The sequence below is a fragment of the Mustela nivalis genome (genome assembly GCF_964662115.1).
Source record: "Mustela nivalis genome assembly, contig: HAP1_SCAFFOLD_609, whole genome shotgun sequence".
NCBI lineage: Eukaryota > Metazoa > Chordata > Mammalia > Carnivora > Mustelidae > Mustela > Mustela nivalis.
Window position 1 is genome coordinate 251,267 of NW_028136053.1, and position 15,666 is coordinate 266,932.

At 38.5% G+C, this 15,666-nt stretch overlaps 1 protein-coding gene across 1 annotated transcript in view; it reads right to left on the minus strand.

Moving 5' to 3' along the window:
* KIZ (kizuna centrosomal protein) overlaps positions 1 to 15,666 on the minus strand; it is a 126,931-nt gene that overhangs the window by 90,318 nt on the left and 20,947 nt on the right. The window contains exon 4 of the mRNA XM_082750047.1: positions 15,105 to 15,197. Within this exon, the coding sequence (XP_082606173.1) occupies positions 15,105 to 15,197 (93 nt within the window). The remainder of the gene's footprint in view (positions 1 to 15,104; positions 15,198 to 15,666) is intronic.

The following is a 15,666-nucleotide window of genomic DNA, read 5'->3' on the forward strand; positions in this document are numbered from 1 at the left end:
TGATGGGCTACTGTGAAGAACTTTAGCTGGCCATATGCTGAGGCCACTTAGTGAAACTTGAGGCAAATCAATGATCAGACTTGTGAATTGGGGAGGCCTTTGATTTTTCAATTTCAAGACCCACTTAGGGAGTGTTAATAAACCAATATTTGAGTGATTATTAACCCAACACAGGGAGTACACACCTCCCTCTTTGTTGGTCTGATAAAGGCCAAAATGTAAAGCAAAGGAGGGGGCAAGTCTTGGAGAGGAGAAAGCCACCTAGGGAGGGCCAAAGGAAGTGCCCCTGATTAACCCTTTCAACCAGTAATTCTCTAAGTCCTCTGACCTACTAAAAGGCCAAAGACTCCAAGTCCATTCCACTGAACAAAGAACCCCAAGAGCCAAGAAACAGAGAGAAACCGCAATATCTAAGTAGTAACCCACACAATCAACAAAAGCAGCATGTAATCATGATTTAACTTATAGTAAATGCTTCTAGAACCAGAGTAAGTGAAAAACAGCAACAACAACAATTCAAGATAGTACTGTTAACAAAGGGTACGTCTGGGGCACCTAGGTGGCTCAGTTGGTTAAGCCTCTGCCTTCAGCTCAGGTCATGATCTCAGGCTCCTGGGACTGAGCCCCTCATTGGGCTCTCTGCTCAGCAGGGAGCTTGCTTCCCCCCCTCTCTCTGCCTGCTGCTCTGCCTACTTGTGATCTCTCTCTCTTTGTCAAATAAATAAATAAAATCTTTAAAACAAAATAAAACAAAAAACAAAGGGTACTTCCTAAACACAGGAGAAATTATAAATCTCTATAATGGCAAATGGTTATAAAGTGCCAATTTTGCCAAGCATTCCAGACTTTTTGGAATATGGAACTGTGGGTCCTCAACAAATTACTAATTACTGATATTAATAAGAACATTACATTTTAGTAGACTATAATAAATCAGGAGTTATGAAAAGGTGGCCCTTAATTATGCATAAAATAAAAATCTGTGGGTTGGTACATCTGTTCACCTGTAGGACCAAAAGAGACAACTTACATTTGAGGATCTCTTGAGACTCAATAGGAAGTTTTTGCTGCTCTATCTCTAGCTGTTGTTTTTGGGGGGAGGAAGGTTAAGTTTCTGATATAATTTCAATGTTGCAGGAATCATAAGAAAAACTCCCCTTATATCTTTTAACTAGATTTATCAATTGTTTATATTTTGCCCATTTATCACTCTCTCTCCCTCTACATATATGTGAATGTTTATACACACACAGACACATACATGCACAATTTTTTCCTGAACCATTTGAGGATAAATTGGAGATACTTGGTCCCTCTCCCCCAAGCAATTCAGTGTGTATTTCCTAAGCATAGGGACATCCTTCTTCATGAACAGACACAGTTCAATGATTAAAATCAGGAAACTTAACATTGATAAAATGCTATTTTCTATCCCACAGTCCACATTCAAATTTTGTCACTTGGCCTAATAATGTCTTTATATAGCTACCTTTTCTCCTAGGTTCAGGATCCAATCTAGAGCCATGCTTCTCGAGTCTCCTTTAATCTGGAACAGCTCTTTAGTCTTTGTCATTCTTGGCCTTGACATTTTTTAAGAATACAGGCTGGCTACTTTGTAGACTATCTCTCAATGTGTGTTTGACTGATGTTTCCTCATGTTCACATTTGGATTATGCACTTTTTGCAGGAAGACCACAGAACTATGCTTCTAGTTTTTTAGTAACAGGAATAATACTCTGATAAAGCAAATTTATTGGGATGGGAGTTAACCCCCAATCTTCCCACTATCAAGCAGAATAATTAGAAATATTCCCTTAAAAACGTGACCTCTTGGGGGACCTGGGTGGCTCAGTTGGTTTAGTGTCTGACTTTTGGTTTCAGCTCAGGTCAGTTTGGAGTCTGCTTATGATTCTCTCTCCTTCTCCTTCTGTCCCTTCCCCTGCTCATGCTCTCCCTCTCTCTCAAATAAATAAATAAATCCAAACAAACAAATAAACAAAACTTGACCTTAAAAAAAATTTTTTTTTAAAAACAGACTGACAACAACACAATGTCATTTTAAAACCATAATACTAAATTTTAGAAATTAAAGTTATTATATACAATTCTGGGTTTTGTCCTAGAACAGAAAAAGGACAGTGATGGAAAAACTGGTGAAATATGAATGAAGTCTGGAGTTTGGTTAACAGTATACACCTAAGTAGATTTTTTAGATTTGACAAATGTTGCACTGTAACGTAGGTTGTTGATAACTGTGTGAACTGGGTGAGGGATCCAAGGAAACTGTACTGTCTCCAACTTTTCTGCAAATCTGAAATTATTCTAGAATAAAAAGTTTACTTAAAAAATGACCCCTGAGATGTGGGGTATTGGGGATACCATTTAAGGGTACAAACATGCAATGAGTAGTAAATAAGTCCTAGAGACCTAATATACAATATAGTGAATATAGACAATATTATAATCATCAAACTTGCTCAGAGACTAGAACTCAATTATCCCAACCACTGAAAGGAAATGGTAATTATGTAATGACAGGTGCTAATTATCACAACGGCAATCATATTACAATATATAAATGTATCAAATTAACCTGTTATATACATTAAATGTATAAATATTATATGTCAATCATATTTCAATTAAAAAATAAATAAAACAAAAATAACCAAAAAAACCCCCAGTATTGATGAAGGTTATATGAAATAGAAATTCCTATATTGTTGGTAGCAAAATAAATAGGCAAAATCCTCTGATAGCAAACAGGAAAGAATCCAGCATCAAAAGTCCTAAACACCTTTATTGCCTTTGACTCTGTAATTTTACAGGTAAACTCCAGAAGGAAGTAAGCCTAATAGGAAAAAAAAAAAAAAAAAGCTATGTGACAAGTTCATTCACAGCATATTTACAATCATGAAAAGTATGAAACAAACTGCATAAAATAGGGCAAGATTATGAAGTCACAAAAATGAGGTAAATGAAGACTATGGAGTAACGAGGGAAATGCTTAGATACGACAAGTGAAAAAAAAATCCAAAATTATATATTCAGTATGCTTATACCTACATAAAGATAAATCTAACATAGAAAAAAGAAACTAACTAAAATGTGTTTGTGTCGGATTGTGCCAGGAAAATGAATATTGCTCTGCTCAACTCTTCCTTCTTCCAATTTAACTTGACCTAAACCGTTAAAAATAAGTTTATTGAGCTATAATTCACAGACCATAAAACTCATCCTTTTATTAAAGTATACAATTCAGGGGTTTCCATATAATCACAGATGTGTAGCCATCACAATCATCATTCCCAAAAGAAACCCTGTACCCTTTAGCAATCACTCCCCATTCTCCCTGACCGGCCCCCAGCCCTGGGCAACCACTTATCTACTGCACCATTTTACATTTCTACCAGCAATTATGTAAACTTTTATAACAAAAAAAGTATTACAAGAAACCTGTAAAAATTAATTGCTGCTTGCTATTAGGCAACCTTACATTTGAACTGGCTCAGCATTTGCAAAGTAAAATAGTGGCTCCAGTAAAATACAAGCTGTGCTTCTGCATGTTGGCAGCTTTCCCATTCCACTGAGATCAGGCAGTGAGACAGGTGCCTCTTTTCTTTTTAAAATAGTCTGTCATTTTGTTTGCTTAGCAACAGGAAATAGGGTGGTCTTTAATCTTAAAATTCTGACATTGTTATGTGTCTCAGAAGCATTTTCTAAGCCAGGAAAGCTGAAGAGAGAATGCCATGCTTCACATTATTGTTGACACTGGAATAATATTAGGAATTGAAAAGTTTTTGAGAGATAGACATTATTGCCGAAAGAAGGGGCATGTATCAGTATTTAAGGATCTGACATAATGATCAATGTTTCTCTGCCTTCCTATTACTTTCTGTAGCTCAGTGCTTGAGGTAAATCTCTAATTCAGGATTTCAGTTCAGTTCTTCCTTTTCCCCGACACAGCTATACACCTGTAGTTTCTCTAAAAATTTTAAAGGAGTTGCAGAAAGTGATAGCAAAGCAAATGAATATGGCTGAAAATACTCATGAGTGAACAGTAGATAACATTTAAACCAGCACTTCATCTTTACTGGGGTAACGGGAGGGGACATATACAGGGAGAGATCAACAACTTTAGAATTATTGTAATGATGAAAAATAAAGATTAAAACAGGAAGGGAAACCATAACAGGGTTGTTGGAGGGGAGGTAGGTAGGGGATGGGGTAACTGGGTGATAGGCATTAAGGAGGGCACTTGAAATGAACATTGGGTGTCATGTGCAACTGATGAATCACATTAATTCTACCCCTGAAACTAATAATATACTACATGTTAACTAAGCTGAGTTTAAATTAAAAAAATTTTAATGAATTATTATAATGATGACTTAGTTAATAATTACTAAATACAGTCAAAGCAGGTAAATCTTAACCATTATTGTATTTAAAAAAATATATTTATGTTATACTTCACATCTTACAAAATGTGGTCAAAGCAGGTAAATCTTAACCATTATTGTACTTAAAAATATATATTTATGTTATACTTCACATCTTACAAAATGATGAGAAAATATTAATTTTTTTCTTACTATATTATTATTTTTTTCACAGATGAGGCAACTGAGAAGTATCAGGATGAATGCAGAATGAAAATGGAGCTATCAGAGCAATTTCCAGCTTTCACACAGTACAGTGATACTTTTAATTTCTAGGTAAGCAAGCCTTTAAGTCATATTGAGATTTTTTTAAAAAGATTTTATTTATTTGACAGAGAGAAAGAGAGATATCAAAAGTAGGCAAAGCACTGGAGGCGGGGGAGGGGAGAGGGTAAGCTGAGCAGAGTGCCTGATCCAGGGTTCCATTCCAGGACCCCGAGACCATGACCTGAGCAGAAGGCAGAAGCTTCTGCAGAAGCCACCCAGGCACTCCACATTGGGATTTCTTTTTAAAGATTATATTTATTCATTTGTCAGAGAGAGAGGGAGAGAGCGAGCACAGCAGGCAGAGGGAGAAGCAGGTTCCCTGATGAGCAAGGAGCCGGACATGCAACTTGATCCCAGAACCCTGGGATCATGATCTGAGTCAAAGGCAGGCACTTACCTGACTGAGCCACCCGGGTGTCCCAGTCACACTGAGATTTAAAAAACTCCCTTAATAAAAATTTACACACAGGGGCGCCTGGTAGCTCAGTTGGTTAAGCATCTAGATGCCTTTGGCTCAGGTCATGATCCCAGCGTACTGGGATCCAGTCCCATGTTGGGCTGCCTACTCAGGAGAGGAATCTGCTTCTCCCTGAACCTCTACCCCTGCTCATGTGCTTTCTCTCTTACTCACTCTCTCAAATAAAATCTTTTTTAAAATGCACAAATAACAATCCTGAAGGAACTATTTTACTTTACTATGTGTTATAAACAGAATTGTGTGTCCCCCTCCCCAAATTCTTATGTTGAAGCCCTAATTCCCAGTGTGACTATTCAAAGATGGGACCTTTAAGGTAAGGGTGATTAAGGTTAAATGAGTTCATAAGGCCGGGGCACTAATCCAATAGGACATGTCCTCATAAGAGGAGGAGATACCAGAGATCCTTCTCCACACAAATGCACAAAGTAGAGAGGCTATATGAGGACACAGAAAAGGGGCAGTCATCTGCAACCCAAAGAGAGAAACCAACTCTGCTGGCACCCTGACCCTAGACTTTCAGCTTCCAGAATTGTGAGAAAATAACTTTTTAAAAGATTTTATGCATTTTTTGACAGAGAGAGAGGCAACGAGAGAGGGAACACAGGCAGGGAAAGTGGGAGAGAGTGAAGCAGGATCTCTGCCGAGCAGGGAGCCCAATGCAGGGCTCTTTTCCAGGTCCCGGATCATGACCTGAGCCAAAGGCAGACAGACACCCAACAACTGAGCCACCCAGGCACCTGAAAATAAATTTCTATTATTTAAGCCCTCAGTCTGTGACATTTTGTTATGGTCACCTGACCTAAGACATCATGCCAACACTTACCACTTCTTTCATTTTGCCACTGTGATAAATTATAGACACAATCAAATTTTTAAAAGAGGCATCTCTAGCTATTAAATCTAGTAGTTGTTGGAACTGTCTTAATTTTAAAATGGATCCATTAAATTTGGGCTTCAAAGGTATGTTCTGTAAGTAATTTTGTTGGGTAAATCACTACTACAACATCAATTGGTTACAAGCTGTCATCCTTGTCTTTATGTCCCATTTCTTTAATTCATAGGTAGCCTCTCCATCCCCAGATCTGGTGTCTTCAGCATCCTAGATGAGTGGCAAGAAGTCAGTACAAAATAATGGCTAGCCTGGTAGAGACCAAAGATGGAGATGATGGGGACGACGGTGAGAGCAGTAGCAGGATCAGTGAAAATTTGTCAAGCACTTACTGGGTGTCAAGCAGATTTCTATTCATTACCTTTTTTCCATCCTCACAACAATGATTACTATTTCCCTGCTCTTATGGGACTTAGTTAGCAAGGTTGAACAATTTGCTCTTGATCACAGGATTCAGACCTTCACAGGAGGACTCCAATGCCCATCTCTTGTGCTACAATACTCTAAATGATATCAGTGAGACTCAAACTGTGTTACTGAGCCACAGCTTTTTTTGAAAAACAAATACAAAAATCTCTAATAATAAATTATAAGTCTACAACTAATTTCCTACTAAATTCAACCAGTACAAAATCAGACGTACTAAAATAGACTCTAAATGGAACCTCTGCCTAAAAAATAAATCGAGTCTATGTATGGTAAATGGGAAAAGTTAGGAGAAAAGCAGACAGAAACTTCAACCAAAATTTAGCATTCCTAAATGCTACCAATAGCTGATCTTCAAAAAATAAACACACACACCAGCACCGTCCTTTCCCCCATTATCTGCAGGCCTACAGAAGTGCCTTGAAAAAAACAGCACAAAGCAATGATTTTCAAGAAGAGAAGCTTAACAAGTATCTGAGAATATCAAGACAATAGCCCTTTCTTAATATGCCCTGTATTTGCCCATACAGGGTGGCTCAAGATATAACTGTGTTTCTTAGAGGTTCCTGTTCAAAAAGAAATGTGCAGAACTACATTAGAAAGGCAGAGTGCCACCTCCACTTTCTAATTTTGAGAGATGTGAGTGAGGACAGAGGCAACTCACACACTACAATTAAAAGAGCAATCCCATCCACAGGCAGCATCTTTCTTCCTAAAATGCTCATCCCTTCCTCAACCTTTTTTTTTTTTTTTTAAACTATATTAGATTACTAAATGAACTAGAGCTTCTATTTCTTTTTTTAATTAATTTATTTGAGAGAGAAAGCACACACACACAAGTGCAAGCAGTGTGGAAGAGGCAGAGGAAGAGAGAGAGAGAGATTCTCAAGCAGACTCCTTGCTGAGCACAGAGGCCAACTCGGGGCTGAATCCCATGACCCATGAGATTATGATCTGAACAGAAATCACTAGTCAGATGTTTAACCAGCTGAGTCATCCAAGTGCCCGTGGAGCTTCTATTTCTTGAGGATAGATTACCAAAAGTTGGATGGCTGGCAAAAAGCATATGTGTACAGCCAACCCCCTGCACAGTCAAAAATCTGTATGTAACTTCTGACTCACTCAAAACTTTAACTACTTGTACTGACTAGATTACTAGACCAGACTATTAGAGTACTAACACTAAACTATATTGACTGACTACTGACCAGAAGCCTTTTCTATAACATAAACAGTAGATTAACACCTATTTTTGTATGTTACATGTGTTATATGCTGTATTGTTAAAATAACACAAGCCAGAGAAAAGAAAATCATAAGGAAAGTACATTTATAGTACTGTACATAAATTTATTTTTAAAAATCTGCATATAAGTGGACTTGTACAACTCAAACCCATGTTGTTCAAGGGTCAACTATATATTTAATTGTGATAATTACTGCCAGGTTCCTTTCCAAAAAAGTTGTAGTGCTGATTCATTTTTTTCTAATAACACAGTACTTCATAGAATATAAGTATATGAAGTTTAGAAAATCTTTTAAAGAATAAGAAGTCAATATTTGTTCTCCTGTGGAGATTTCTGTAATCCCTTGTACCATCAAAGGGAGAAAAGAAACAGTGTTTTCCACAAAAATTTATCTTCCTCTTGCTAAGTCAACTTAGGTTTCCTTTTCCCTGTTTCCTTTACTTTTTCTTTTCTCTATCACTCCACTACAAGATATGTACATATATGTGCACTTTTCTTACTTGTAAGAGCCTTTGACATATAACACACTTGTTACATAATTATACCACAGAGAGAGCAAAGGAAGATAGTTGTGTAGCCAAATATCTCCACAAAAGGAGAGTTTAAAAAATATGGTTATTTTCATTCTTGACTGTGAGAAAGAGGCTAAGTCCCTTCCAGAGAGGCTTTTGTCCCCCATTGTCCTAAGTGAAACCTTTCTTTCAGTAATTGAGAAGCAAGTTGATATATTTATTAGTTAAGGCTCTGCCACTGACCAGTTAAGCGATCCTTAATTTTGGGGGGCCTCCATCGCCTAACCTGTAAAATGGGTATAAAAACAAATCTTTGGGTGCCTGGGTGGCTCAATGGGTTAAAGCCTCTGCCTTCAGCTCAGGTCACGATCTCGGGGTCCTGGGATTGAGCCCCGTATCGGGCTCTCTGCTTTAGCAGGGTGCCTGTTCCCCCCTCCCCCTCTGCCTGCCTCTCTGCCTACTTGTGATCTCTCTCTCTCTCTGTCAAATAAATAAAATTAAAAATCTTTTAAAAAATTAAAAAATAAACCTTACTTTGTAAAGTTGTTGTAATGAGTATATGTATGTCTGTATATTCAAATATATTTATAGACGTATAATATAAATTCTTAGAACAGCCCCTGAAAGTAAGACCAATGTAAGTGTTAGCTGTTAATCTGAGCCATATTGCCCACTTGGGAGGTATCCTCAAAAGAAAGGATATGGGGAGTTCAAACTTTACCTGTCTTTGAAATCCAGTGGAATGGGGCACACATCTTGTGCAAGGAGAATTATCTCTCTCCTGTTTCTCACTGTGGACTGGCAGGCTGCTACCACTCACTAGGTAGAGCAGTGGATGGGGTCTAGACCCTAATGTGCAGGAGCTCACAGTCTAGTAAGCCTGGAGAGAAGAGCATTTCTAGCCTCTCCTGAAAAAAGATCTGCATATCTAGTTTTAGGGCCAGGATTTGAAAAAACTATTTGTGTAATTCAGCTTAATTGTCAATTGTTTTACGACTAGAAACACATACAAATAAAAAACTATTCAGATCAAAGAGGTCCAGCTGAAAACCTTTGGACTTGTCAAATAAAGTCACAACTTTGATGATGGCAACAGCTGAGGGTAGGTCACCATGCCAAGCAAGGTACAACAAACCTGGGCAAGCACTCAGTGCCCTACTTTAGAGAGATTCTTGCACTCTTTCTAATTGAGCAGTGGTTCAAGGAGACTGCTGGTGAACGAAGCACTGTGGGCCCCTAAGGATAAGAAATTGGGGCTTATATAGATAAATTAGAGCAATATCTCAACTCTTATATCCCCTTCCACACTGCTCTTTCCAGTAGCAGATATGACAGGGTCAGACTCGTTTCCGCAGGAACTTCACCATCCTAGTACATGCCCACAGCTCCTCCTGGGCTGGGAGCTCCCCTCACTGAGGTACAGCAGCCAGGAGAGGAGCCAGACACAACATTCAGTCAGTGACAGAGAGGCATTAAGGAATAAACCCCTCTCTTTCCTGCTCCCAAGTGTGAGGACACTGAGGTGTATGCAACACAGTCGTCCAAGCTTCACTGATGGGACCAAGTTCCAGTTGCTCATAGTGATAACCTACTCAGTCACATACCACTAGCTGTGTGGCTTTCCTCTCTCCTCTATCTGAGGTTCTTGGGACCACCTCCCAAATAATCCACCTACATTCCAATACTTATCTCAGGATCTGCTTCCAGGAGATTCCAACTTAAGTTATTTCCTCTTTAAATATGGGTACTTTGGGATAGTCTTATGATGGCTTTCTCCTTGCCATGAAGTTTATTTCAATTGTGTGTCTCCTCCATGACACTGATCACTTTACCCCTTGGAGATGAGCCCAGGCCCCACAGTGGCTGCCTTGGTCCTATAAAAACTGCTCAGATCCCAGGAGCTGCAGTCTGCCCTCTGGGAGTGGAACCATTCCCACTACGAAACATGGGGGCGCCTTCCCTGTCTGGTGCCTCCCCTGCAGCGGGGCTGCTCCCAACCACAGCTCCACCACCTCTCCTGACATGGCTCCAACATGGCACAAGGTGCACATCTGTCTTCTGACTTGGAAGTTCTTCTTCAGTAGAGCTCCACCAAGCCAACTCAAGCAGATGCACCTTTTAATGAAAACATGAACAGTTCAGAGACAGGCACTCCGCTTTCCTTGGCTCACCTGATGCAGCTGGAATATTGAGACCATTTTACTCTGCCAAGGTTAGGTACAGATACAGCATCTAAATGGGTAACTGAAATATTTTGCATGATGTGGTTAGGCTGTTTTCATCTGGATCAGAAATTTCTCCCAACTTTGGAAGAGCATCTCACCCACACCAACCTAGATGACGGGGCAGCAAGATAGCTAATAGCATGGATGCCAAAGCAAAATGGTCTGGTTTTGAGTTGTGGCTCCACCTCACTGTGTAGTCTTAGGCAAGTTAATTAACCTCTCTGAGCCTTCCCATAAAATGAAGACAACAACAGCATCTACTTCCAGGATTGTTGAGAAGATTAAATGAGCTGATGAATATAAAGTAGTACTTCATCTAGTAGCTGGCACAGAATAAGTATGCAATGATCATTACCCACTGCTATTATTAGTATCAGAAGTAGAAATAACAACATATAACCATTTCTCCATATGACCCATGCGGGAAGGTTTACAATGGTGACTTACGTCCTATGATGAAAGGGTCCTCCATGTCTCTCCACCCAGGCCACGCATAGTATAATCCTGCTGTGAAGTATCCATTTCACTTCTTCTACTTTTAGTAGAATATGTTTCATAGGACAATAGTTCAAAGAAACTTCACAACCCCAAATTTATACTCAAATTTATATTCACAAATGCCATCTCTATCTCTCATGGTATAATGTGTTTTTATGTATATTCTTTGGTCACCACTCATAAGAAAAACTGAGCAACTAGAGGGGCGCTTGGGTGGCTCAGTGGGTTAAGCCTCTGCCTTCGGCTCAGGTCATGATTTCCAGGTCCTGGGATCAAGCCCCACATTGGGCTCTCTGCTCAGCAGGGAGCCTGCTTCCCCCTCTCTCTCTGCCTGCCTCTCTGCCTATTTGTGATCTCTCTCTGTCAAATAAATTAATAAAATCTTTTTTAAAAAAGAAACTGAGCAATAAGAACATGTCTCAAGACCAACAGAATTAGAGTTTACTCCCCCAAAAACTAAAAAAATGCAATGTATAATATAGGAAAAGGATTATTAAATTATAGTAAAATCTGTGAGGATTCAAATGGGGACTTGAAATTTGTCTTTTTGCTGTTAACCAAGAAACAAAAATTTGCTAAGTAAACTAATACTGGTAACAAGTTTGGGGAATGAGTAGACCAATCACTAATTCTCTTAAGAGAATACATGACCCCGGGTTGCCTGGGTGGCTCGGTCATTAAGTGTCTGCCTTTGGCTCAGGTCATGATCCCAGGGTTCCAGGGTGGAGCCCCACATCAGGCTCCCTGCTCTGCGGGGAGCCTGCTTCTCACTCTCCCACTCTTCCCACTTGTGTTCGCTCTCTCTCACTGTCTCTCTGTCAAATAAATAAACAAAATCTTAAAAAAAAAAAAAAAAAAGAGAGAGAGAGAGAAAACACATGACCCTGAAGAATAGCCACTGGATGCATCAAGACTTTGGATGTCTTATTATGAAACTGAGCTAGAGTTTTACCTTGAGAAGATGGACAACCACTACTTCATGACTTTTCTTAGTAGAATATCCAAGTTACTCCAATGGTTGAAAGGTACACAACCATTTAAAAGACATACCTTTTTATAATTCAGAATTATCACTAATTTGATATATCCTCTCCCCTTCATTAGTGTTTTCCACTTCAGTGGTAGCCCCAATTTCGGCTCTTAACTCTTCCTGTCTGAACAAACCCTGATATCTTCAGTTCTACCAACTCCTTCCTCTAGTTCCTCCTGCACGGCTGGCATCTTTCCGCACCTGCGCACTGGGGATGACACTGCTCTGTCCACAAGTCCTGCCTTAACCTGTCCATAACACACACAGACAGACACACACATGTATGCATATACACAATTCCAGGAGGAAATCTCAATCCTTAACCTGGTACAAATAATAATTAACTGCCAGTCCCTGAAGACGGACAACTCTGGGAACAGAGACAAACTCATTTGACTGTCTAAAGAAGAGATATTGTATTTCCACTGGGAAAAAAATGTAACTCATATGATAAAGAATTGTTCTTGAAATAGTATATGAAGGATGACCTAATTCACGATTTTACTGAAATATATTTAGCTCCATAATGTAACTTTTCAAGTTTATTGTCTACCACTTCCCTACAAGAACATTAGATATTAGCCAGGCCAAACAATTAACCACTGGGCTTTCCTGCTCCTGCTCCTTTCCTCATAACATCTCCAAACCTTAGAATGCCTACCATATTCCCACTGACATCCTTCCCATCCTACACAATAGGCCAATCACCACCTCCTCCACCAAGCCTTGGGCTACTCCTGTCAGTGGAAGCATACCTTTATTTCTTTATGAAGCACATGCCTACCTCATGTCACTGGCCTTTATCACATACTACCCTGTGCCTTAGAAAGGACATCTCCTTGAAGGGAAACACTGTGGAATTCATAGGGGGATCAACCGTGGCTCCTCACACAAATCTCTTGCTCAAAATCTGTTTATTGACTTTAACCAGTGACACTATACTGTGTGCTTCCAGCCCATGCCCGAAGACTGACAACTCTGGGAACACAGACGAATTCATTTGACTGTGTAAAGAAGAGATGCGTGGATTTCCACTGGGGGAAAAAAAAAGGTAGCTCATATGATAAGGAACTGTTCTGGAATTAGTATAGAAGAAGGATTAACACATCATTTTACTGAAATGTATTTACTTTTTTTTTTTAATATTTTATTTATTTATTTGAGAGAGAGACAGTGAGAGAGAGCATGAGCGAGGAGAAGGTCAGAGAGAGAAGCAGACTCCCCATGGAGCTGGGAGCCTGATGCGGGACTCGATCCCAGGAATCCAGGTTCATGACCTGAGCCGAAGGCAGTTGTCCAACCAACTGAGCCACCCAGGCGTCCCATGTATTTACCTTTTAATTGATGGAACATCAATAGTAAATTGAAAAAGGCAAGATACAAATTTCTCAAAATGTTACCTAATTGATTCTTATGTACAGTCAACAATCAAAGCTTTTAAGGAGATGACACTTTTCAGTATAAAGGGAACTACTTCTCTTCTAATTATTATATGTAACATCTATAAGGGGTTTTCAGCTGCATGTCTCTTGTCCTAATTTTAAATATAACTTAAAAGGAGACTACATAACTATATGTAAGGTAAGGAATCAGTAGTGTAAATAGAAAAAAAAAAGTCTCCCATTTTACTTAAGTACCATTGACACTGCTGTACTAAGAATGCGTTTATCAGGAATGGCCTAGAAAGAACAAACCAGTTTATAGATTAAAAACACATCAATTATTTCATGACCCAATGTCAAACAGAAAAACTGCCTGAATGATTTAGAAGTCTATCACATCATACCACATTTGGCGCACATCTAATGGTACAGAAATCATTTATCATTAAAGGCCTTTTTATATAGGTCAAGGTTGCTGGGATTTGGTGTTTTGTATCTTACGGTTTAAAGAATGCTCTAAATTCTAGGTTTTTTAACTTTTTAATCTTTGGGAGGGAAAACTAAAACTTCCTATAAACTCAGATTAATGCCTGCTAATGCATGGAAAAAAGGAAAACTAAAACCTTCCTCCTACTATAAAAACAAAATAGTGTGGCCTCTGTTTCTTTTCTGATAAGAGTCTTAAATACCAAACAGTTAACTGCATAATAACATTTACTGGCAGCCAGGCAGCCTGCTTAGCAGATATATAAAGCAGGTAAAAGGAGAAAAAGTTAATTTCTTGGCTGAATGATTCCATCGGTAGCTATAGGGCAAACCTGAAAGTCTTTTAGTAAAGTAGCAGTTGGTTCTTCTATCAATCTGTAGCACACATACTCTTCCAAGGAAAGCATTAAATATGAAAATCATATCCCGTTATCATCTGTTTCCAGCTTTCAGCCCAGTAAGCTTTTCTTAATGAATGCTGCAGCCTAAGGAACAAGCACGCTGTTGGCTTCTCTGAATAATGGAGTGATGCTACCATTTTTGCTTATTACAATATCGACTGGCTGAGGGGGTTTCACACATAGTCACAAGTGACTACTCTTGCCAGCATGCTCCAAGTTATTACAAGATGTTTTTAGACATTTCATCTAAAAGAGCTTTACTGCTTTTAGTGAAGAAAACATCTATGGTCTTGAACAGAATCATTTATATGGAGATAGGCTGCAGGATTAGAAGCCTGCATTACGGCAGATACATAGCAGAATTTATTTAAGTATTCCTTGCCAGTCTTTTTGTCTGTTGCTTAGATATGCAATCTCTTCTTTCCACTTCCTCTGTGAAAAGGTTAAAATGTATAAAATTATATATACAAAGAAGGGGAGAAAAAGGCAACATTTTGTTTACCTTTTACTTAAAACATTTCTAGAACTAAGAAAAAAAAAGTGGTTAAAAAGCATTCTTAAGACAAACATAATTTCATCTCCTAACAACTCTAAGGTTTTCTTGGGAATCTGTCTCTTTCAAACCTGCCGTGTCAGCCTTTCAGCACATTTAATTGAATTAGACATTAAGGCAATACTCTATAAGGAAAAGTCTTTAAATAATACTTAAGGATTAATCAAAAAGATCTTTGTAATAAGATGATTTTATTTAAAACACTACTGTAAAAGAGGAATACTGCAGAAATCCTCTATCAACAGAGGTTTATTATTTTAATTACTACCTTTTTTCTGTCTTCATCTTTCGGTTCTCCTCTTGTTTCCAGGCTCTCTTTTGACAACAGCTGCACCTTCTTCACTTGAGCCTCATACTCATTCTAAACATAAACAAAGTTTTGGTTTTGTAGTGGCTCTTATGGCAACCAGCAACCACCTATAGTTTTCTGTCTTTAGAGCATAAAAAGAATATTGAAGTAGAAAGTAAAAGCTGATGTCGCCAAGAAATTCAACTTATCTTAGAAAAAAAGATGATTTCACAATTAAAATGTCAAAAGTTGAGTTCTATAAAATGTTGTATGTTCTTAAATAAGATTTGACGGATTCTCACTGTCTTTCATCAATGTAGGGAATAAAACCTTGGCACATTAAGTTCTCAGGAAAAATCCAGTTACTTTATTATGAAAGCATTAGACAGTGTTTACTCTGAAAACTTTTGTCCTATAGGGAAAGAAATCAATCCTACTGACTTCTTATCTGTATGATATCTACATTAGCATCGTGGTCCTAATAGTCACAGCAACAGAGTATATTATTTGCTAGATCATCAACTGGAAATGAATTCTATTT